Source organism: Mizuhopecten yessoensis, unplaced genomic scaffold (genome assembly GCF_002113885.1).
Source record: "Mizuhopecten yessoensis strain PY_sf001 unplaced genomic scaffold, ASM211388v2 scaffold2423, whole genome shotgun sequence".
NCBI classification, from domain to species: domain Eukaryota; kingdom Metazoa; phylum Mollusca; class Bivalvia; order Pectinida; family Pectinidae; genus Mizuhopecten; species Mizuhopecten yessoensis.
Genome location: NW_018404539.1, coordinates 231,112 through 253,912, shown reverse-complemented (window position 1 = coordinate 253,912; position 22,801 = coordinate 231,112). Strand labels below are relative to the sequence as shown.

General features: G+C 44.6%; 1 protein-coding gene across 1 annotated transcript; it reads left to right on the top strand.

Moving 5' to 3' along the window:
• The first annotated feature begins 865 nt into the window (after positions 1–865).
• LOC110445936 (mucin-2-like) lies at positions 866–18,895 on the top strand. Its single transcript, XM_021490827.1, has 8 exons — positions 866–926; positions 11,707–12,017; positions 12,124–12,694; positions 13,293–14,043; positions 14,270–14,520; positions 14,817–15,316; positions 16,589–17,490; positions 17,941–18,895. Exons 1-8 carry the CDS (start codon positions 866–868, stop codon positions 18,893–18,895), a joined length of 4,302 nt encoding a protein of 1,433 aa, XP_021346502.1.
• The last annotated feature ends 3,906 nt before the right edge of the window (positions 18,896–22,801 follow it).

Below are 22,801 nucleotides of genomic sequence, written 5' to 3'. Positions count from 1 at the left end.
TTACCGTCACATCGTCACCGAGATACAAACCACACTGTGGACATACCTCACTGTTAATGAACTTTGTAGCAGGCGATGTAATTATAAGCGACATCTCCCTAACTACATCAGGCAGTTAAGGTCCTGCTCCTTGATTAGTCAGTTTTCATCATGTGACAAATCGTACCGGCACGCATGCACTTCACGTGCATATCATGTGAATAAACTATCGATATGTCAATCGTCTAATATATATATATCAGGTTTCTTCGAGTGAAGACGTCAGTGATAGCTTTTATCGGGCAGCAATGTTATTGCGGGTGTAGACGGGGGACACATTTCCAATATTTTAACCACCTGTCAAACCCGAAGAACATATGACCAACCTCTTTAGAGCACAGTCATCTTTTAAACATTAGTCGAGTGAACAAAGTGAGAAGCGTTTTACCAACAACCTTATGGACATTAAGACAATTCGGTTTTTCTTTGAATATTGTTATCCGTACAAAAAATTCCAGGATTTCATAAGGATATATGGTCGGTCTGTCATTTGATGTTTTTAAGAATACAAACGTCAATCAAATAATAGGAGGTTATTCTCATAGGGATTATTACATTCGTACTTTGCTATGATCTTATTAATCATAAACTTTGGAAAGAAAAGTAGTTATCTGTCTCACCGATAAAAAAAAAACTTAACAAACAATTTGAATAGTATATAGCAGCCATTTCTGACGACCATTTACTATGACTTTCTACAACAGAAGTATTGTGTTGTCAAAAAGCTCGTTACATTACTGCATCAATGTCTTGTCAAATAACAAAAGAGTACTGAAGTGTCAACAGAATTTTAATTCGAACTTAAAATCGATAAAACCTGTGCAAAATGAGAACAAAGGAGACAAATGAAAAAGTACAGAAGGAACAATTCCAGGTGTTCCGGAAGGGTAAGCGTACTCTGCTTCATCGGCGATACCAGCCATATAACACAACACATCGAGACCTTGGCTAGTGGAAACAAATTCATATGTCAAAATAATGAACATAATCCAAACCATCGACTTTCAGATCACACGCAGATACAAAATGTTGTCCAAAGTCTTCACCAACCTGCAGTTTTCTGGAAATCAAGGAATACAAGTTTTTCCGTTAGCAGCGGACTTTTATCACGAAAGTCATTATACTCGGAGCAAGCTCTTGAAAACCAAATCAGCTGTAGCATAAAAACAACGCTTGTGTTTGAAGCAGGGATGTTACTATCAAGAAAGGAAAGAAGACAAACGTGTCATCCAATTGGATTTTTTGATACAGCCCGCATCTGTTTATTGGTGGATAGTTTGGTAGCATCTGTTTATGGGTGGATAGTTTTGTACAGCCCGCATCTGTTTATTGGTGGATATTTTGGTAGCATCTGTTTATGGGTGGATAGTTTTGTACAGCCCACATCTGTTTATTGGTGGATATTTTAGTACCGCCCGCATCTGTTTATTGGTGGATATTTTGGTACAGCCCGCATCTGTTTATTGGTGGATAGTTTAGTACAGCCCGCATCTGTTTATTGGTGGATAGTTTGGTAGCATTTGTTTTTTGGTGGATAGTTTGGTACAGCCCGCATCTGTTTATTGGTGGATGTTTTGGTACAGCCCGCATCTGTTAAATGGTGGATAGTTTGGTAGCATCTGTTTATTGGTTGATATTTTGGTAGCATCTGTTTATTGGTAGATATTTTGGTACAGCCCGCATCAGTGTATTGGTTGATATTTTGGTAGCATCTGGTTATTGGTGGATAGTTTGGTACAGCCCGAATCTGTTTATTGGTGGATATTTTGGTAGCATCTGTTTATTGGTGGATATTTAGGTACAGCCCGCATCTGTTTATTGGTGGATAGTTTGGTACAGCCCGCATCTGTTTATTGGTGGATATTTTGGTACAGCCGGCATCTGTTTATTGGTGGATATTTTGGTACAGTCCGTATCTGTTTATTAGTGGGTAGTTTGGTAGCATCTGTTTATTGGTGGGGATTTTGGTAGCATCTGTTTATTGGTGGATAGTTTGGTACAGCCCGCATCTGTTAATTGGTGGATAGTTTGGTAGCATCTGTTTATTGGTGGATAATTTGGTACAGCCCGCATCTGTTTATTGGTGGATAGTTTGGTAGCATCTGTTTATTGGTGGATAGTTTGGTACAGCCCACATCTGTTTATTGGTGGATATTTTGGCACAGCCCGCATCTGTTTATTGGTGGATAGTTTGGTACAGCCCACACCTTTTTATTGGTGAATGGTTTGGTACAGCCGGCATCTGTTTATTGTTGGATATTTTGGTACAGCCCACATCTGTTTATTGGTGGATAGTTTGGTACCGCCCGCATCTGTTTATTGGTGGTTGGTTTGGTACAGCCCGTATCTGTTTATTGGTGGATATTTTGGTACAGCCCGCATCTGTTTATTGGTGGATAGTTTGGTACAGCCCGCATCTGTTTATTGGTGGATATTTTGGTACAGCCCACATCTGTTTATTGGTGGATATTTTATTACCGCCCGCATCTGTTTATTGGTGGATATTTTGGTACAGCCCGCATCTGTTTATTGGTGGATAGTTTGGTACAGCCCGTATCTGTTTATTGGTGGATAGGTACAGCCCACATCTGTTTATTGGTGGATATTTTATTTCCGCCCGCATCTGTTTATTGGTGGATAGTTTGGTACCGCCCGCATCTGTTTATTGGTGGTTGGGTTGGTAAAGCCCGTTTCTGTTTATTGGTGGATATTTTGGGACAGCCCGGATCTGTTTATTGGTGGATATTTTGGTTCAGCCCACATCTGTTTATTGGTGGATAGTTTGGTACCGCCCGCATCTCTTTATTGGTGGTTGGTTTGATACAGCCCGTATCTGTTTATTGGTGGATAGGTACAGCCCACATCTGTTTATTGGTTGGTATTTTGGTACCGCTCGCATCTGTTTATTGTTGGATATTTTGGTACAGCCCGCATCTGTGTATTGGTGGATAGTTTGGTAGCATCTGTTTATTGGTGGAGATGTTGGTATAGCCCGCATCTGTTTATTGGTGGATGTTTTGGTACAGCCCGCATCTGTTTATTGGTGGATATTTTGGTACCGCCCGCATCTGTTTATTAGTGGATAGTTTGGTACAGCCCACATCTGTTTATGTATCTGTTTATTGGTTGATATTTTGGTACAGCCCGCATCTGTTTATTGTTGGATAGTTTGGTACAGCCCGCATCTGTTTATTGGTGGATATTTTGGTACCGCCCGCATCTGTTTATTGGTGGATAGTTTGGTAGCATCTGTTTATTGGTGGATATTTTGGTAGCACCTGTTTATTGGGGGTAGCATCTGTTTATTTGTAGATATTTTGGTACAGCCCGCATCAGTTTATTGGTTGATATTTTGGTAGCATCTGTTTATTGGTGGATAGTTTGGTAGCATCTGTTTATTGGTGGATATTTTGGTAGCATCTGTTTATTGGTGGTTGGTTTGGTACAGCCCGCATCTGTTTATTGGTGGATATTTTGGTACAGCCCGCATCTGTTTATTGGTGGATATTTTGGTACAGCCCGCATCTGTTTATTGGTGGATATTTTGGTACAGCCCGCATCTGTTTATTGGTGGATATTTTGGTACAGCCCGCATCTGTTTATTGGTGGATATTTTGGTACAGCCCGCATCTGTTTATTGGTGGATATTTTGGTACAGCCCGCATCTGTTTATTGGTGGATATTTTGGTACAGCCCGCATCTGTTTAATGGTGGATAGTTTGGTAGCATCTGTTTGTTGGTGGATAGTTTGGTAGCATCTGTTTATTGGTAGATATTTTGGTACAGCCCGCATCTGTTTATTGGTGGATAGTTTGGTACAGCCCACATCTGTTTATTGGTGGTTGGTTTGGTACAGCCCGTATCTGTTTATTGGTGGATATTTTGGTACAGCCCTCATCTGTTTATTGGTGGATATTTTGGTACAGCCCACATCTGTTTATTGGTTGGTATTTTGGTACCGCCTGCATCTGTTTATTGTTGGATATTTTGGTACAATCCGCATCTGTTTATTGGTGGATAGTTTGGTAGCATCTGTTTATTGGTGGAGATGTTGGTATAGCCCGCATCTGTTTATTGGTGGATGTTTTGGTACAGCCCGCATCTGTTTAATGGTGGATAGTTTGGTAGCATCTGTTTGTTTGTGGATAGTTTGGTAGCATCTGTTTATTTGTAGATATTTTGGTACAGCCCGCATCTGTTTATTGTTGGATAGTTTGGTACAGCCCACATCTGTTTATTGGTGGATAGTTTGGTACAGCCCGCATCTGTTTATTGGTGGATATTTTGGTACAGCCCACATCTGTTTATTGGTGGATATTTTGGTAGCATCTGTTTATTGGTGGATAGTTTGGTAGCATCTGTTTGTTGGTGGATATTTTGGTAGCACCTGTTTATTGGTGGTTGGTTTGGTACAGCCCGTATCTGTTTATTGGTGGATATTTTGGTACAGCCCGCATCTGTTTATTGGTGGATATTTTGGTACAGCCCACATCTGTTTATTGGTGGATATTTTGGTACTGCCCGCATCTGTTTACTGGTGGATATTTTGGTACAGCCCGCATCTGTTTAATGGTCGATAGTTTGGTAGCATCTGTTTGTTGGTGGATAGTTTGGTAGCATCTGTTTATTGGTAGATATTTTGGTACAGCCCGCATCATCCGCATCTGTTTATTGGTGGATAGTTTGGTACAGCCCACATCTGTTTATTGGTGGATGGTTTGGTACAGCCCGTATCTGTTTATTGGTGGATATTTTGGTACTGCCCGCATCTGTTTACTGGTGGATATTTTGGTACAGCCCACATCTGTTTATTGGTTGGTATTTTGGTACCGCCCGCATCTGTTTATTGTTGGATATTTTGGTACAACCCGCATCTGTTAATTGGTGGATAGTTTGGTAGCATCTTTTTATTGGTGGAGATGTTGGTATAGCCCGCATCTGTTTATTGGTGGATGTTTTGGTACAATCTGTTTATTGGTGGATAGTTTGGTACAGCCCGCATATGTTTATTGGTGGATATTTTGGTACAGCCCACATCTGTTTATTGGTTGGTATTTTGGTACCGCCCGCAGCTGTTTATTGTTGGATATTTTGGTACAACCCGCATCTGTTAATTGGTGGATAGTTTGGTAGCATCTTTTTATTGGTGGAGATGTTGGTATAGCCCGCATCTTTTTATTGGTGGATGTTTTGGTACAGCCCGCATCTGTTTAATGGTGGATAGTTTGGTAGCATCTGTTTATTGGTGGTGATGTTGGTATAGCCCGCATCTGTTTATTGGTGGATGGTTTGGTACAGCCCGCATCTGTTTAATGGTGGATAGTTTGGTAGCATCGGTTTATTGGTAGATATTTTGGTACAGCCCGCATCTGTTTATTGGGGGATAGTTTGGTACAGCCCACATCTGTTTATTGGTGGTTGGTTTGGTACAGCCCGTATCTGTTTATTGGTGGATATTTTGGTACAGCCCACATCTGTTTATTGGTGGATATTTTGGTACAGCCCACATCTGTTGATTGGTGGATATTTTGATACAGTCTGCATCTGTTAAATGGTGGATAGTTTGGTAGCATCTGTTTATTGGTGGTGATGTTGGTATAGCCCGCATCTGTTTATTGGTGGATGTTTTGGTACAATCTGTTTATTGGTGGATAGTTTGGTACAGCCCGTATCTGTTTATTGGTGGATAGTTTGGTAGCATCTGATTATTGGTGGAGATGTTGGTATAGCCCGCATCTGTTTATTGGTGGATGTTTTGGTACAATCTGTTTATTGGTGGATAGTTTGGTACAGCCCCCATCTGTTTATTGGTGGATAGTTTGGTACAGCCCCCATCTGTTTATTGGTGGATAGTTTGGTACAGCCCACCTCTGTTTATTGGTGGATAGTTTGGTACAGCCCGTATCTGTTTATTGGTGGATATTTTGGTACAGCCCACATCTGTTTATTGGTGGATAGTTTGGTACAGCCCGTATCTGTTTATTGTTGGATAGTTTGGTACAGCCCACATCTGTTTATTGGTGGTTGGTTTGGTACAGCCCGTATCTGTTTATTGGTGGATAGTTTGGTACAGCCCGTATCTGTTTATTGGTGGATAGTTTGGTACAGCCCGCATCTGTTTATTTGTGGATAGTTTGGTAGCATCTGTTTATTGGTGGATATTTTGTTAGCACCTGTTTATTGGTGGTTGGTTTGGTACAGCCCGTATCTGTTTATTGGTGGATAGTTTGGTACAGCCCACCTCTGTTTATTGGTGGATAGTTTGGTACAGCCCGCATCTGTTTATTGGTAGATAGTTTGGTAGCATCTGTTTATTGGTGGATATTTTGGTAGCACCTGTTTATTGGTGGTTGGTTTGGTACAGCCCACATCTGTTTGCATCTGATTATTGGTGGATAGTTTGGTAGCATCTGTTTATGGGTGGATAGTTTGGTACAGCCCGCATCTGTTTATTGGTAGATAGTTTGGTAGCATCTGTTTATTGGTGGATATTTTGTTAGCACCTGTTTATTGGTGGTTGGTTTGGTACAGCCCGTATCTGTTTATTGGTGGATATTTTGGTACAGCCCACATCTGTTTATTGGTGGATATTTTGATACAGTCTGCATCTGTTTAATGGTGGATAGTTTGGTAGCATCTGTTTATTGGTAGATATTTTGGTACAGCCCGCATCTGTTTATTGGTGGATGTTTTGGTACAGTCTGCATCTGTTTGTTGGTGGATAGTTTGGTAGCATCTGTTTATTGGTAGATATTTTGGTACAGCCCGCATCAGTTTATTGGTTGATATTTTGGTAGCATCTGTTTATTGGTGGATAGTTTGGTAGCATCTGTTTATTGGTGGATATTTTGGTAGCACCTGTTTATTGGTGGATATTTAGGTACAGCCCGCATCTGTTTATTGGTGGATATTTTGGTACAGCCCGCATCTGTTTATTGGTGGATGTTTTGGTACAGTCTGCATCTGTTTGTTGGTGGATAGTTTGGTAGCATCCGTTTATTGGTAGATATTTTGGTACAGCCCGCATCAGTTTATTGGTGGATAGTTTGGTACAGCCCACATCTGTTTATTGGTGGATATTTTGATACAGTCTGCATCTGTTTAATGGTGGATAGTTTGGTAGCATCTGTTTGTTGGTGGATAGATTGGTAGCATCTGTTTATAGGTAGATATTTTGGTACAGCCCGCATCAGTTTATTGGTTGATATTTTGGTAGCATCTGTTTATTGGTGGATAGTTTGGTAACATCTGTTTATTGGTGGATATTTTGGTTGCATCTGTTTATTGGTGGATATTTAGGTACAACCCGCATCTGTTTATTGGTGGATAGTTTGGTAGCATCTGTTTATTGGTGGATATTTTGGTAGCATCTGTTTATTGATGAATAGTTTGGTACAGCCCGCATCTGTTTATTAGTGGATAGTTTGGTACAGCCCACATCTGTTTATTGGTGGATGGTTTGGTACAGCCCGTATTTGTTTATTGGTGGATATTTTTGTAGCATCTGTTTATTGGAGGATAATTTGGTACAGCCCGTATCTGTTTATAGGTGGATAGTTTGGTAGAATCTGTTTATGGGTGGATAGTTTGGTACAGCCCGCATCTATTTATTGGTGGATAGTTTGGTACAGCCTGCATCTGTTTTTTGGTGGATAGTTTGGTACAGCCTGCATCTGTTTATTGGTGGATAGTTTGGTAGCATCTGTTTATGGGTGGATATTTAGGTACAACCCACATCTGTTTATTGGTGGATAGTTTGGTACAGCCCGCATCTGTTTATTGGTGGATAGTTTGGTACAGCCCACATCTGTTTATTGGTGGATGGTTTGGTACAGCCCGTGTCTGTTTATTGGTGGATATTTTTGTAGCATCTGTTTATTGGAGGTTAATTTGGTACAGCCCGTATCTGTTTATTGGTGGATATTTTTGGAGCATCTGTTTATTGGAGGATAATTTGGTACAGCCCGCATCTGTTTATAGGTGGATAGTTTGGTAGAATCTGTTTATGGGTGGATTGTTTGGTACAGCCTGCATCTGTTTATTGGTGGATAGTTTTGTAAAGCCCGCATCTGTTTATTGGTGGATATTTAGGTACAGCCCGTATCTGTTTTTTGGTGGATAGTTTGGTACAGCCCGTATCTGTTTATGGGTGGATATTTTGGTACAGTCCGCATCTGTTTATTGGTGGATAGTTTGGTACAGCCTGCATCTGTTTAGGAGGATAATTTGGTACAGCCCGCATATCTGTTTATTGGTTGATAGTTTGGTAGCATCTGTTTATTGGTGGATGGTTTGGTACAGCCCGTGTCTGTTTATTGGTGGATAGTTTGGTACAGCCCGCATCTGTTTATTGGTAGATAGTTTGGTAGCATCTGTTTATTGATGGATAGTTTGGTACAGCCCGCATCTGTTTATTGGTTGATAGTTTGGTAGCATCTGTTTATTGGTGGATGGTTTGGTACAGCCCGCATCTATTTACTGGTGGATAGTTTGGTAGCATCTGTTTATTGGTGGATGGTTTGGTACAGCCCACATCTGTTTAATGGTGGATAGTTTGGTACAGCCCACATCTGTTTATTGGTGGATAGTTTGGTACAGCCCGCATCTATTTACTGGTGGATAGTTTGGTATCATCTGTTTATTGGTGGATGGTTTGGTACAGCCCGCATCTGTTTATTGGTGGATAGTTTGGTACAGCCCGCTTCTGTTTTTTAGTGGATAGTTGGTAGCATCTATTTATTGGTGGATAGTTTGGTACAGCCCACATCTGTTTATTGGTGGATAGGTTGGTAGCATCTGTTTAAGGGTCGATACTTAGGTACAGCCCGCATCTGTTTATTGGTGGATAGTTTGGTAGCATCTGTTTAAGGGTTGATACTTAGGTACAGCCCACAACTGTTTCTTGGTGGATAGTTTGGTACCGGCCGCATCTGTTTATTGGTAGATAGTTTGGTAGCATCTGTTTATGGGTGGATATTTAGGTACAGCCCACATCTGTGTATTGGTGGATAGTTTGGTACAGCCCGCATCTGTTTATTGGTGAATAGTTTGGTACAGCCCGTATCTGTTCATGGATGGATATTTTGGTACAGTCGGCATCTGTTTATTGGTGGATAGTTTGGTACAACCCGCATCTGTTTATTGGTGGATAGATTGGTACAGCCCGCATTTGTTTATTGGTGGATAGTTTGGTACAGCCCGCATCTGTTTATTGGTGGATAGTTTGGTAGCATCTGTTTATGGGTGGATATTTAGGTACAACCCACATCTGTTTATTGGTGGATAGTTTGGTACAGCCCATATCTGTTTATTGGTGGATGGTTTGGTACAGCCCGTGTCTGTTTATTGGTGGATATTTTTGTAGCATCTGTTTATTGGAGGATAATTTGGTACAGCCCGTATCTGTTTATAGGTGGATAGTTTGGTAGAATCTGTTTATGGGTGGATAGTTTGGTACAGCCCGCATCTTTTTATTGGTGGATAGTTTGGTACAGCCCGCATCTGTTTATTGGTGGATAGTTTGGTACAGCCCGCATCTGTTTATTGGTGGATAGTTTGGTACAGCCCGCATCTGTTTATTGGTGGATAGTTTGGTACAGCCCGCATCTGTTTATTGGTGGATAGTTTGGTACAGCCCGCATCTGTTTATTGGTGGATAGTTTGGTACAGCCCGCATCTGTTTATTGGTGGATAGTTTGGTAGCATCTGTTTATGGGTGGATATTTAGGTACAACCCACATCTGTTTATTGGTGGATAGTTTGGTACAGCCCGCATCTGTTCATTGATGAATAGTTTGGTACAGCCCGCATCTGTTTATTAGTGGATAGTTTGGTACAGCCCCCATCTGTTTATTGGTGGATGGTTTGGTACAGCCCGTATCTGTTTATTGGTGGATATTTTTGTAGCATCTGTTTATTGGAGGATAATTTGGTACAGCCCGTATCTGTTTATAGGTGGATAGTTTGGTAGAATCTGTTTATGGGTGGATGGTTTGGTACAGTCCGCATCTGTTTATTGGTGGATAGTTTTGTAAAGCCCGCATCTGTTTATTGGTGGATATTTAGGTACAGCCCGTATCTGTTTTTTGGTGGACAGTTTGGTACAGCCCGTATCTGTTTATGGGTGGATATTTTGGTACAGTCCGCATCTGTTTATTGGTGGATAGTTTGGTACAGCCCGTATCTGTTTATTGGTGGGTAGTTTGGTAGCATCTGTTTATTGGTGGATAGTTTGGTACATCCCGTATCTGTTTATTGGTAGATAGTTTGGTAGCATCTGTTTATTGGTGGATAGCTTGGTACAGCCCGCATCTGTTTATTCGTGGATAGTTTGGTACAGCCCGTATCTGTTTATTGGTGGATAGTTTGGTAGCATCTGTTTATGGGTGGATAGTTTGATACATCCCGTATTTGTTTATTTTTGGATAGTTTGGTAGCATCTGTTTATGGGTGGATAGTTTGGTACAGCCCGTATCTGTTTATTGGTGGATATGTTGGTACAGCCCGCATCTGTTTATTGGTGGATAGTTTGGTAAGCCCGCATCTGTTTATTTGTGGATAGTTTGGTAGCATCTGTTTATGGGTGGATAGTTTGGTACAGCCCTCATCTGTTTATTGGTGGATAGTTTGGTACCGCCCGTATCTGTTTATTGGTGGATAGTTTGGTACTTCCCGCATCTGTTTATTTGTGGATAGTTTGGTAGCATCTGTTTATGGGTGGATAGTTTGGTACAGCCCGCATCTGTTTATTGGTGGATAGTTTGGTACTTCCCGCATCTGTTTATGTGTGGATAGTTTGGTAGCATCTGTTTATTGGTGGATAGTTTGGTACAGCCCTCATATGTTTATTGGTGGATATTTTGGTACAGCCCGGATCTGTTTATTGGTGGATAGTTTGGTAGCATCTGTTTAAGGGTTGGTATTTAGGTACAGCCCACAACTGTTTCTTGTTGGATAGTTTGGTACCGGCCGCATCTGTTTATTGGTTGATAGTTTGGTAGCATCTGTTTATGGGTAGATTAAGGTACAACCCACATCTGTTTATCGGTGGATAGTTTGGTACAGCCCGCATCTGTTTATTGGTGGATAGTTTGGTACAGCCCGCATCTGTATATGGGTGGAAATTTAGGTACAGCCAACATCTGTTTATTGGTGGATAGTTTGGTACAGCCCGCATCTGTTTATTGGTGGATAGTTTGGTACAGCCCGCATCTGTTTATTGGTGTATATTTTGGTAGCATCTGTTTATTGGTGGATATTTAGGTACAGCCCGCATCTGTTTATTGGTGGATAGTTTGGTACAGCCAACATCTGTTTATTGGTGGAAAGTGGTGGATAGTTTGGTACAGCCCGCATCTGTAGGTACAGCCTACTTCTGTTTATTGGTGGATAGTTTGGTACAGCTCGCTTCTGTTTATCGGTGGATAGTTTGGTACAGCCAACATCTGTTTATTGGGGGATAGTTTGGTAGCATCTGTTTATGGGTGGATATTTAGGTACAGCCTACTTCTGTTTATTGGTGGATAGTTTGGTACAGCTCGCTTCTGTTTATCGGTGGATAGTTTGGTACAGCCAACATCTGTTTATTGGTGATTGTTTGGTACAGCCCACATCTGTTTATTGGTGGATAGTTTGGTAGCATCTGTTTAATGTTTTTCTCTACTCAAGAAACAATCGCCAACCCAAACTCCACTCCAGAAACCATCACCAACCCCCACTCTACTTCAGAAACCATCACCAACCCCCAGTTTACTCCAGAAACCATCGCTAACCTCCACTCTACTCCAGCAACCATCACATACCCCCACTCTACTCCAGAAACCATCACTAACCCCTACTCCACTCCAAAAACCATCACCAACCCCCACTCTATTCCAGAAACCATCACCAACCCCCACTCTACTCCAGAAACCATTACCAACCCCACTCTACTTCAGAAACGATCACCTACCCCCAATCTACTCCAGAAACCATCACCAGCCCCCACTTTACTCCAGAAACCATCACTAACCTCCACTCTACTCCAGCAACCATCAACACCCCCACTCTACTATAGAAACCATCACCATCATTTTTCTACTCCAGAAACCATCACCAACTCCCACTCTACTCAAGAAACCATCACCAACCCCCACTCTACTCCAGAAACCATCACCAACCCCCACTCTACTCCAGCAACCATCACCAACCCCACTCTACTATAGAAACCATCACCATCATTTTTCTACTCCAGAAACCATCAGCAACCCCCACTCTACTCCAGAAACCATCATCTTCCCCCACTCCACTCCAGAAACCATCACCAACCCCCACTCTCCTCCAGAAACCATCACCAACCCCCACTCTACTCCACAAACCACCACCAACCCCCACTCTACTCCAGAAACCATCATCTACCCCCACTCTACTCCAGAAACCATCAACAACCCCCACTCTACTCCAGAAACCATCACTAACCTCCACTCTACTCCAGAAACCATCACCAACCCCCACTCCACTCCAGAAACCATCACCAACCCCCACTCTACTCCAGAAACCATCATCTACCCCCACTCCACTCCAGAAACCATCACCAACCTCCACTTTACTCCAGAATCCATCGCTAACACCCAATCTACACCAGAAAACATAACCGATTCACACTCTATTCCAGAAAGCATCACCTACCCCCAATCTTTTCCAGAAACCAGCACCGATCCCAATTCTACTCCAAAAACAATCACCAACCCCCACTCTACTCCATAAGACATAACCGATCCTAACTCTGTTCCAGAAAGCATCACCTACCCCCACTCTATTCAAAAAACCATCACCAACCACCACTCTACTCCAGAAACCATCACCGACCCCCCCTCTACTCCAAAAAACATAACCGATTCACACTCTATTCCAGAAAGCATCACCTACCCCCAATCTTTTCCAGAAACCAGCACCAATCCAAATTCTACTCCAAAAACAATCACCAACCCCCACTCTACTCCAAAAGACATAACCGATCCTAACTCTGTTCCAGAAAGCATTACCTACCCCCACTCTATTCCAAAAACCATCACCAACCACCACTCTATTCCAGAAAACATCGCCAACCCTCACTCTACTCCAGAAACAAACAATCACCAACCCCACTGTACTATAGAAAACATCACCATCCCTTCTCTACTCAAGAAACAATCGCCAACCCAAACTCCACTCCAGAAACCATCACCAGCCCCCACTCTACTTCAGAAATCATCACCATCCCTTCTCTACTAAAGAAACAATCGCCAACACTCACTCTACTATAGAAACCATCACCATCTCTTCTCTACTCAAAAAGCCATCACCAACCCCAAATCTATTCCAGACCCCATTTATCAACCTCCACTCTACTCCGGAAAACATCACCAAACTCCACTCTACTCCGGAAAACATCACCAACCCCCACTCTACTCCAGAACACATCACCAACCCCCACTCTACTCAAAAAACCATCAACAACCCCCACTCTACTCCAGAAAACATCACCGACCCCCACTCTACTCCAGAAAACATCACCAACCCCCACTCAACTCCAGAAAGCATCACCTACCCCCAATCTTTATCCCAGAAACTATCACCCTCCCTTCTCTACTCTAGGAACAATCGCCAACCCTCACTCTACTCCAGAACCCATCACCAACCCCAAACCTATTCCAGACCCCATTTATCAACCTCCACTCTCCTCCGGAAAACATCACCACCCCCCACCCCCCTCAAAAAACCATCAACAACCCCCACTCTACTCCATAAAAATATAACCGATCCACACTCTATTCCAGAAACAGTCAACAACCCCCACTCTACACCAGAAAACATCACCAACCCCCACGCAACTCCAGAAAGCATCACCTACTCCCACTCTATTCCAAAACCCATCACCAACCACCACCACTCTACTCCAGAAACAATCACCAACCCCCACTCGACCCCGGAAAACACCGCCAACCCCCACCCTACTCCGGAAAACATCGCCATCCCCCACTCTCCGCCAGAAAACATCACCAACCCCCCCTCAACTCCAGAAAACATCACTCCAGAAACCATCACCAAACTTCACTTTACTCCAGAAACCATCTACTCCAAAAGACATAACCGATCCTAACTCTGCCCCACTCTACTCCATAAAAATATAACCGATCCACACTCTATTCCAGAAACAGTCACCAACCCCCCCTCTACTTCAGAAATCATCACCAACTCCACTCTATCCCAGAAACTATCACCCTCCCTTCTCTACTCTAGGAACAATCGCCAACCCTCACTCTACTCCAGAAACAATCACCAACCCCCACTCGACCCCGGAAAACACCGCCAACCCCCACCCTACTCCGGAAAACATCGACAACACCCACTATACTCCAGAAACCATCATCTTCCCCCACCCCACTCCAGAAACCATCGCCAACCCCCTCTCTACTCCAGAAACCATCATCTACCCCCACTCTACTCCAAAAAACATCACCAGCCCCCACTCTACTTCAGGAATCATCACCATCCCTTCTCTACTAAAGAAACAATCGCCAACACTGACTTTACTATAGAAACCATCACCATAATTTTTCTACTCCAGAAACCATCATCTCCCCCCGCGCCCCTCCAGAAACCATAACCAACCCCTACTCCACTCCAAAAACTATCACCGACCCCCACTCTACCCCAGAAACCATCACCAACCCCCTCTCTATCCAAAAGACATAACCGATCCTAACTCTGCCCCACTCTACTCCATAAAAACATAACCGATCCACACTCTATTCCAGAAACCATTCAACAACCCCACTCTACTATAGAAACCATCACAATCTCATCTCTACTCAAGAAGCCATCCCCAACCCCAAATCTATCCCAGACCCCATTTAGCAACCTCCACTCTACTCCGCAAAACATCACCAACCTCCAGTCTACTCCGGAAAACATCGCCAACCCTCACTCTACTCCAGAAAACCTCACCAACCCCCACTCAACTCCAGCAACCATCACCTACCCCCAATCTTTATCCCAGAAACTATCACCCTCCCTTCTCTACTCTAGGAACAATCGCCAACCCTCACTCTACTCCAGAAACACTATAGAAACCATCCCCATCTCATCTCTACTCAAGAAGCCATCCCCAACCCCAAATCTATTCCAGTCCCCATTTATCAACCTCCACTCTGCTCCGGAAAACATCACCAACCCCCCCTCAACTCCAGAAAACAACACCAACCCCCAGTCCGCTCCAGAAACCATAACCAACGGTACAACCCGCATCTGTTTATTGGTAGATAGTTTGGTAGCATCTGTTTAATGGTTTGCTCTACTCAAGAAACAATCGCCAATCCCCACTCTACCCCAGAAACCATCACCAACACCTACTCCACCCCAAAAACTATCACCGACCCCCACTCTATTCCAGAAACCATCACCACCCCCTACTCTACTCAAGAAAACATTACCAACCCCCACACCTCTAGGAACAATCGCCAACCCTCACTCTACTCCATAAAACATATCCGATCACAACTCTGTTCCAGAAACCATCACCTCCCCCCACTCTACTCCAGAACCCATCACCAACCCCCACTCGACCCCGGAAAACACCGCCAACCCCCACCCTACTCAAAAAACCATCAACAACCCCCCCTCTACTCCAGAACACATCACCACCCCCCACCCCCCTCAAAAAACCATCAACAACCCCCCCTCTACTCCAGAAACCACCACTAACCTCCACTCTACTCCAGAAACACTATAGAAACCATCACCATCTCATCTCTACTCAAGAAGCCATCCCCAACCCCAAATCTATTCCAGACCACTCTACTCCAAAAAACATCACCAACCCCCACCCTACTCCGGAAAACATCGCCAACCCTCACTCTACTCCATAAAAACATCACCGACCCCCACTCTACCCCAGAAACCATCACCTTCCCCCACTCTATTCCAAAACCCATCACCAACCACCACTCTACTCCAGAAACACTATAGAAACCATCCCCATCTCATCTCTACTCAAGAAGCCATCCCCAACCCCAAATCTATCCCAGACCCCATTTAGCAACCTCCACTCTACTCTGGAAAACATCACCAACCCCCCCCCCCCTCCAGAAACCATCACCACCCCCCTCTCTACTCCAGAAACCATCATCAACCCCCACTCTACTCCATCTACTAAAGAAACAATCGCCAACACTTACTCTACTATAGAAACCATCACCATCCCATCTCTACTCAAGAAGCCATCCCCAACCCCAAATCTATTCCAGACCCCATTTATCAACCCCCACTCTACTCTAGAAACCATCAGCAACCCCCACTCTACTCAAGAAAACATTACCAACCCCCACCCCTCTAGGAACAATCGCCAACCATCACTCTACTCCAGAAAATCTTACCCATCCCACTCTACTCCAGAACCCATCACCAACCCCAAATCTATTCCAGACCACTCTACTCCAAAAACCATCAACAACCCCCACTCTAAACCAGAAACCATCACCTACCCCCAATCTTTATCCCAGAAACTATCACCCTCCCTTCTCTACTCTAGGAACACCTACCCCCAATCTACTCCAGAAACCATCCCCGACCCCCACTCTGCGCCAGAAAACATCGCCAACCCTCACTCTACTCCAGAACCCATCACCAACCCCAAATCTATTCCAGACCACTCTACTCCAAAAAACATCACCAGCCCCCACTCTACTTCAGAAATCATCACCAGCCCCTCTCTACTAAAGAAACAATCGCCAACACTCACTCTGCTATAGAAACCATCACCATCCCATCTCTACTCAAGAAGCCATCCCCAACCCCAAATCTATTCATCACCAACCACCACTCTATTCCAGAAAACATCGCCAACCCCCACTCTACTTTAGAAACCATCACCATCTCATCTCTACTCAAGAAGCCATCACCAACCCCAAATCTATTCCAGACCCCATTTATCAACCTCCACTCTACTCCGGAAAACATCACCAACCTCCACTCTACTCCGGAAAACATCGCCAACCCCCACTCTACTCCAGAAAACATCACCAACCCCCACTCTACTCCAAAAAACATCACCAACCCCCACTCTACTCCAGAAAACATCACCGACCCCCACTCTACTCCAGAAAATATCACCAACCCCCACTCAACTCCAGAAAACATCACCAACCCCAACTCTACTTCAGAAAACATCAGCGATCCCCTCTGTATTCCAGAAACTATCACCTACCCCAACTCTTTTCCAGAAACCATCACTAACCTCCACTCTATTCCAGAAATCATCATCAACCCCCACTTTACTCCAGAAACCATCACCAACCCCTCTTCCACTCAGGAAACCATCATCAACCCTCACTTACTCCAGAAACCATCACCAACCCCTCTTCCACTCAGGAAACCATCATCAACCCCCACTTACTCCAGAAACCATCACGAACCCCCATTCTATTCCAGAAAGCATCACCAACCTCCACTTTACTCCAGAAACCATCACGAACCCCCATTCTATTCCAGAAAACATCACCAACCTCCACTTTACTCCAGAAACCATCACCGATCCCCACTCTATTCCAGAAACCATCACCAACNACCCCCACTCTATTCCAAAAACCATCACCAACCACCACTCTATTCCAGAAAACATCGCCAACCCTCACTCTACTCCATAAAAATATAACCGATCCACACTCTATTCCAGAAACCATCACCGACCCCCACTCTACTCCAGAAAACATCACCAACCCCACTCTACTCCAGAAATCATCACCAACTCCACTCTATCCCAGAAACTATCACCCTCCCTTCTCTACTCTAGGAACAATCGCCAACCCTCACTCTACTCCAGAAACAAACAATCACCAACCCCACTCTACTATAGAAAACATCACCATCTCTTCTCTACTCAAGAAACAATCGCCAACCCAAACTCCCCTCCAGAAACCATCACCAACCCCCACTCTACTTCAGAAATCATCACCATCCCTTCTCTACTAAAGAAACAATCGCCAACACTCACTCTACTATAGAAACCATCACCATCTCATCTCTACTCAAGAAGCCATCACCAACCCCAAATCTATTCCAGACCCCATTTATCAACCTCCACTCTACTCCGGAAAACATCACCAACCTCCACTCTACTCCGGAAAACATCGCCAACCCCCACTCTACTCCAGAAAACATCACCAACCCCCACTCTACTCCAAAAAACATCACCAACCCCCACTCTACTCCAGAAAACATCACCGACCCCCACTCTACTCCAGAAAATATCACCAACCCCCACTCAACTCCAGAAAACATCACCAACCCCAACTCTACTTCAGAAAACATCAGCGATCCCCTCTGTATTCCAGAAACTATCACCTACCCCAACTCTTTTCCAGAAACCATCACTAACCTCCACTCTATTCCAGAAATCATCATCAACCCCCACTTTACTCCAGAAACCATCACCAACCCCTCTTCCACTCAGGAAACCATCATCAACCCTCACTTACTCCAGAAACCATCACCAACCCCTCTTCCACTCAGGAAACCATCATCAACCCCCACTTACTCCAGAAACCATCACGAACCCCCATTCTATTCCAGAAAGCATCACCAACCTCCACTTTACTCCAGAAACCATCACGAACCCCCATTCTATTCCAGAAAACATCACCAACCTCCACTTTACTCCAGAAACCATCACCGATCCCCACTCTATTCCAGAAACCATCACCAACCCCCACTCTACTTTAGAAACCATCACCATCCATTCTCTACTCAAGAAACAATCGCCAATCCCCACTCTACTTTAGAAACCATCACCATCCATTCTCTACTCAAGAAACAATCACCAATCCCCACTCTACTATAGAAACCATCACCATCTTTTTTCTACTCAAGAAATAATCGCCAACCTCAACCCCAACTCTACTCCAGAAACCATCACCAACCTCCACTTTACTCCAGAAACCATCACCAACCCCTACTCTACTCAAGAAAACATTACCAAACCCCACACTTATTTAGAAAGCATAGTCAATCTAGTTTTTACCTATGAAGTGGTTCAGGAAGTCTAAACTCTATCAAGAACGTTACAAATGGTGAGAAAATTGTTCTGGCTTGGTTTAGGTATTAGAAGTAGGCTGTTAAGAAGACCTTTCGTAGAGGTGCCACTGTACTTGTTGACTAAAAGTAATTACGATAGGCACATGACGGGTTATGACAGTATGGCTTTGTTAGAACGTAGCACACCATTCAATTGTCCCGTTACTGAGATCTTATAGTGGTGTTTAATCAAGCAAGTCGTGCTGACAACAATCCAGGAGAGCTGCTGGCGTGACCAGTAAATGGCAATTTAGACCATGACAAGCACACTTACTTCTATCTAACTGGCCAATTAATCGGGCAGGGTATTGGAGAGGTCAGCAGTGAGTGTTGCACGTAACAAGCTTGATGGCAGCGAAACGGCTCCTGAAGTATACCAGCGGTGGTCTAGAAGGTCGCATATGTCATGCAGTATGACAGTGCAAATGTCTCACGGCTACTTGAGTATGACAGCAGTAGCTACACATGTCTCACGGCTCCTGGAGTATGACAGCAGTAGCTGCACAGGTCTCACGGCTCCTGGAGTATGACAGCAGTAGCTACAAAAGTACCAGGTTCCTGCAGTATGACTGCAGTAGCTACACAAATCTCGCGGCTCCTGCAGTATGACAGCAGTAGCTACACAAATCTCGCGGCTCCTGGAGTATGACAGCAGTATCTACAAAGGTCCGACAGCTCCTGGAGTATGACAGCAGTAGCTACAAAAGTCCGATGGCCCCAGGAGTATGACAGCAGTATCTACAACAGTCTCACAGCTCCTGGAGTATGACAACAGTATCTACAAAAGTCCGATGGCCCCAGGAGTATGACAGCAGTAGCTGCAACAGTCTCATATCTCCTGGAGTATGAAAGTAGAAGGTACAAAAGTTTCACGGTTCCTGGAGTATGACAGCAGTAGCTTTAACAGTCTCACGGCTCCTGGAGTATGGCAGCAGTATATACAAAAGTCAGACGGCTCCTGGAGTATGACAGCAGTAGCTACAAAAGTCTCACGACTTCTGGAGTATGACAGCAGTAGCTACAACAGTCTCACTGCTCCTGGAGTATGACAGCAGTAGCTACAAAGGTCCGACGGTTCCTGGAGTATGACAGCAGTAGCTACAAAAGTCCGACGGTTCCTGGAGTATGACAGCAGTATTTAAAAAAGTCCGACGGTTCCTGGAGTATGACAACAGTAGCTACAACAGTCTCACGGTTCCGGGAGTATGACAACAGTGGCTACAACAGTCTCAATGCCCCTGGAGTATGACAGCAGCAGCTACAACAGTCTCACGAATCCTGGAGTATGACAGCAGTAGCTACACAAGTCGCGCGGCGCCTGGAGTATGACAGCAGTAGCTACAAAAGTCTCACGACTTCTGGAGTATGACAGCAGTAGCTACAAAAGTCTCACTGCTCCTGGAGTATGACGGCAGTAGCTACAAAAGTCTCACGGTTCCTGGGGTAGGACAGCAGTAGCTATAAAAGTATCGCGGCTCCTGGAGTATGACAGCAGCAGCTACAACAGTATCACTGCTCCTGGAGGATGACAGCAGTAGCTACAAAAGTCCGACGGTTCCTGGAGTATGACAGCAGTAGCTACAAAAGTCTCGCGGCTCCTGGAGTATGACAGCAGTAGCTACAAAAGTTTCACGGTTCCTGGAGTATGACAGCAGTAGCTACAACAGTATCACTGCTCCTAGAGTATGACAGCAGTAGCTACAAAAGTCTCACGGTTCCTGGAGTATGACAGCAGTAGCTTCAAAAGTATCGCGGCTCCTGGAGTATGACTACAGTAGCTACAAGAGTATGACAGCAGTAGCTACACATGTCTCACGGCTCCTGGAGGATGACAGCAGTAGCTACAACAGTCTCACGACTTTTGGAGTATGACAGCAGTAGCTACAATAGTCTCACGACTTCTGGAGTATGACAGCAGTAGCTACAAAAGTCCGACGGTTCCTAGAGTATGACAGCAGTAGCTACAAAAGTCTCACGGTTCCTGGGGGAGGACAGCAGTAGCTATAAAAGTATCGCGGCTCCTGGAGTATGACAGCAGCAGCTACAACAGTATCACTGCTCCTGGAGGATGACAGCAGTAGCTACAAAAGTCCGACGGTTCCTGGAGTATGACAGCAGTATTTAAAAAAGTCCGACGGCTCCTGGAGTATGACAACAGTAGCTACAGCAGTCTCTAAAAGTATCGCGGCTCCTGGAGTATGACAGCAGCAGCTACAACAGTCTCACGACTCCTGGAGTATGACAGCAGTAGCTACACCAGTCGCGCGCCTCCGGGAGTAGACAACAGTAGCTACAAAAGTCCGACTGTTCCTGGAATATTACAACAGTAGCTACAAAAGTATCGCGGCTCCTGGAGTATGACAACAGTAGCTACAGCAGTCTCTAAAAGTATCGCGGCTCCTGGAGTATGACAGCAGTATCTACAAAAGTCTCGCGGCTCCTGGAGTATGACAACAGGAACTACAACAGTCTCATGACTTCTGGAGTATGACAGCAGTAGCTACAAAAGTCTCACGGTTCCTGGGGGAGGACAGCAGTAGCTATAAAAGTATCGCGGCTCCTGGAGGATGACAGCAGTAGCTACAAAAGTCCGACGGTTCCTGGAGTATGACAGCAGTATTTAAAAAAGTCCGACGGTTCCTGGAGTATGACAACAGTAGCTACAACAGTCTCACGGTTCCTGGAGTATTACAGCAGTAGCTACAACAGTCTCACGGCTCCTGGAGTATGACAGCAGCAGCCAATGCCCCAGGAGTATGACAGCAGTAGCTACAACAGTCTCACGGTTCCTGGAGTATTACAGCAGTAGCTACAACAGTCTCACGGCTCCTGGAGTATGACAGCAGCAGCCAATGCCCCAGGAGTATGACAGCAGTAGCTACAACAGTCTCACGGCTCCTGGAGTATGACAACAGTAGCTACAAAAGTCTCACGGTTCCCGGAGTATGACAACAGTAGCTACAACAGTCTCAATGCCCCTGGAGTATGACAGCAGCAGCTACAACAGTCTCACGAATCCTGGAGTATGACAGCAGTAGCTACACAAGTCGCGCGGCGCCTGGAGTATGACAGCAGTAGCTACAAAAGTTTCACGGTTCCTGGAGTATGACAGCAGTAGCTACAACAGTATCACTGCTCCTAGAGTATGACAGCAGTAGCTACAAAAGTCTCACGACTTCTGGAGTATGACAGCAGTAGCTACAAAAGTCTCACGACTTCTGGAGTATGACAGCAGTAGCTACAAAAGTCTCGCGGCTCCTGGAGTATGACAAAAGTAGCTACAACAGTCTCATGACTTCTGGAGTATGACAGCAGTAGCTACAAAAGTCCGACGGTTCCTAGAGTATGACAGCAGTAGCTACAAAAGTCCGACGGTTCCTAGAGTATGACAGCAGTAGCTACACAAGTCTCACGACTCCTGGAGTATGACAGCAGTAGCTACACCAGTCGCGCGGCTCCTGGAGTATGACAGCAGTAGCTACACCAGTCGCGCGGCTCCTGGAGTATGACAGCAGTAGCTACACCAGTCGCGCGCCTCCGGGAGTAGACAACAGTAGTCTCACGGCTCCTGGAGTATGGCAGCAGTATATACAAAAGTCAGACGGCTCCTGGAGTATGACAGCAGTAGCTACACCAGTCGCGCGGCTCCTGGAGTATGACAGCAGTAGCTACA

Excerpts from the sequence above, each read along its gene's own strand:
- LOC110445936 (XM_021490827.1), top strand. The coding sequence starts at position 866 with ATGAGAACAAAGGAGACAAATGAAAAAGTACAGAAGGAACAATTCCAG. Across the intron at positions 12,018-12,123 it reads TACTCCAGAAACCATCACCA|AAACCATCACCAACTCCCAC; the intron begins GCCCCCACTTTA and ends TTTCTACTCCAG. Across the intron at positions 14,521-14,816 it reads TACTCCAAAAAACATCACCA|AAACCATTCAACAACCCCAC; the intron begins GCCCCCACTCTA and ends ACTCTATTCCAG.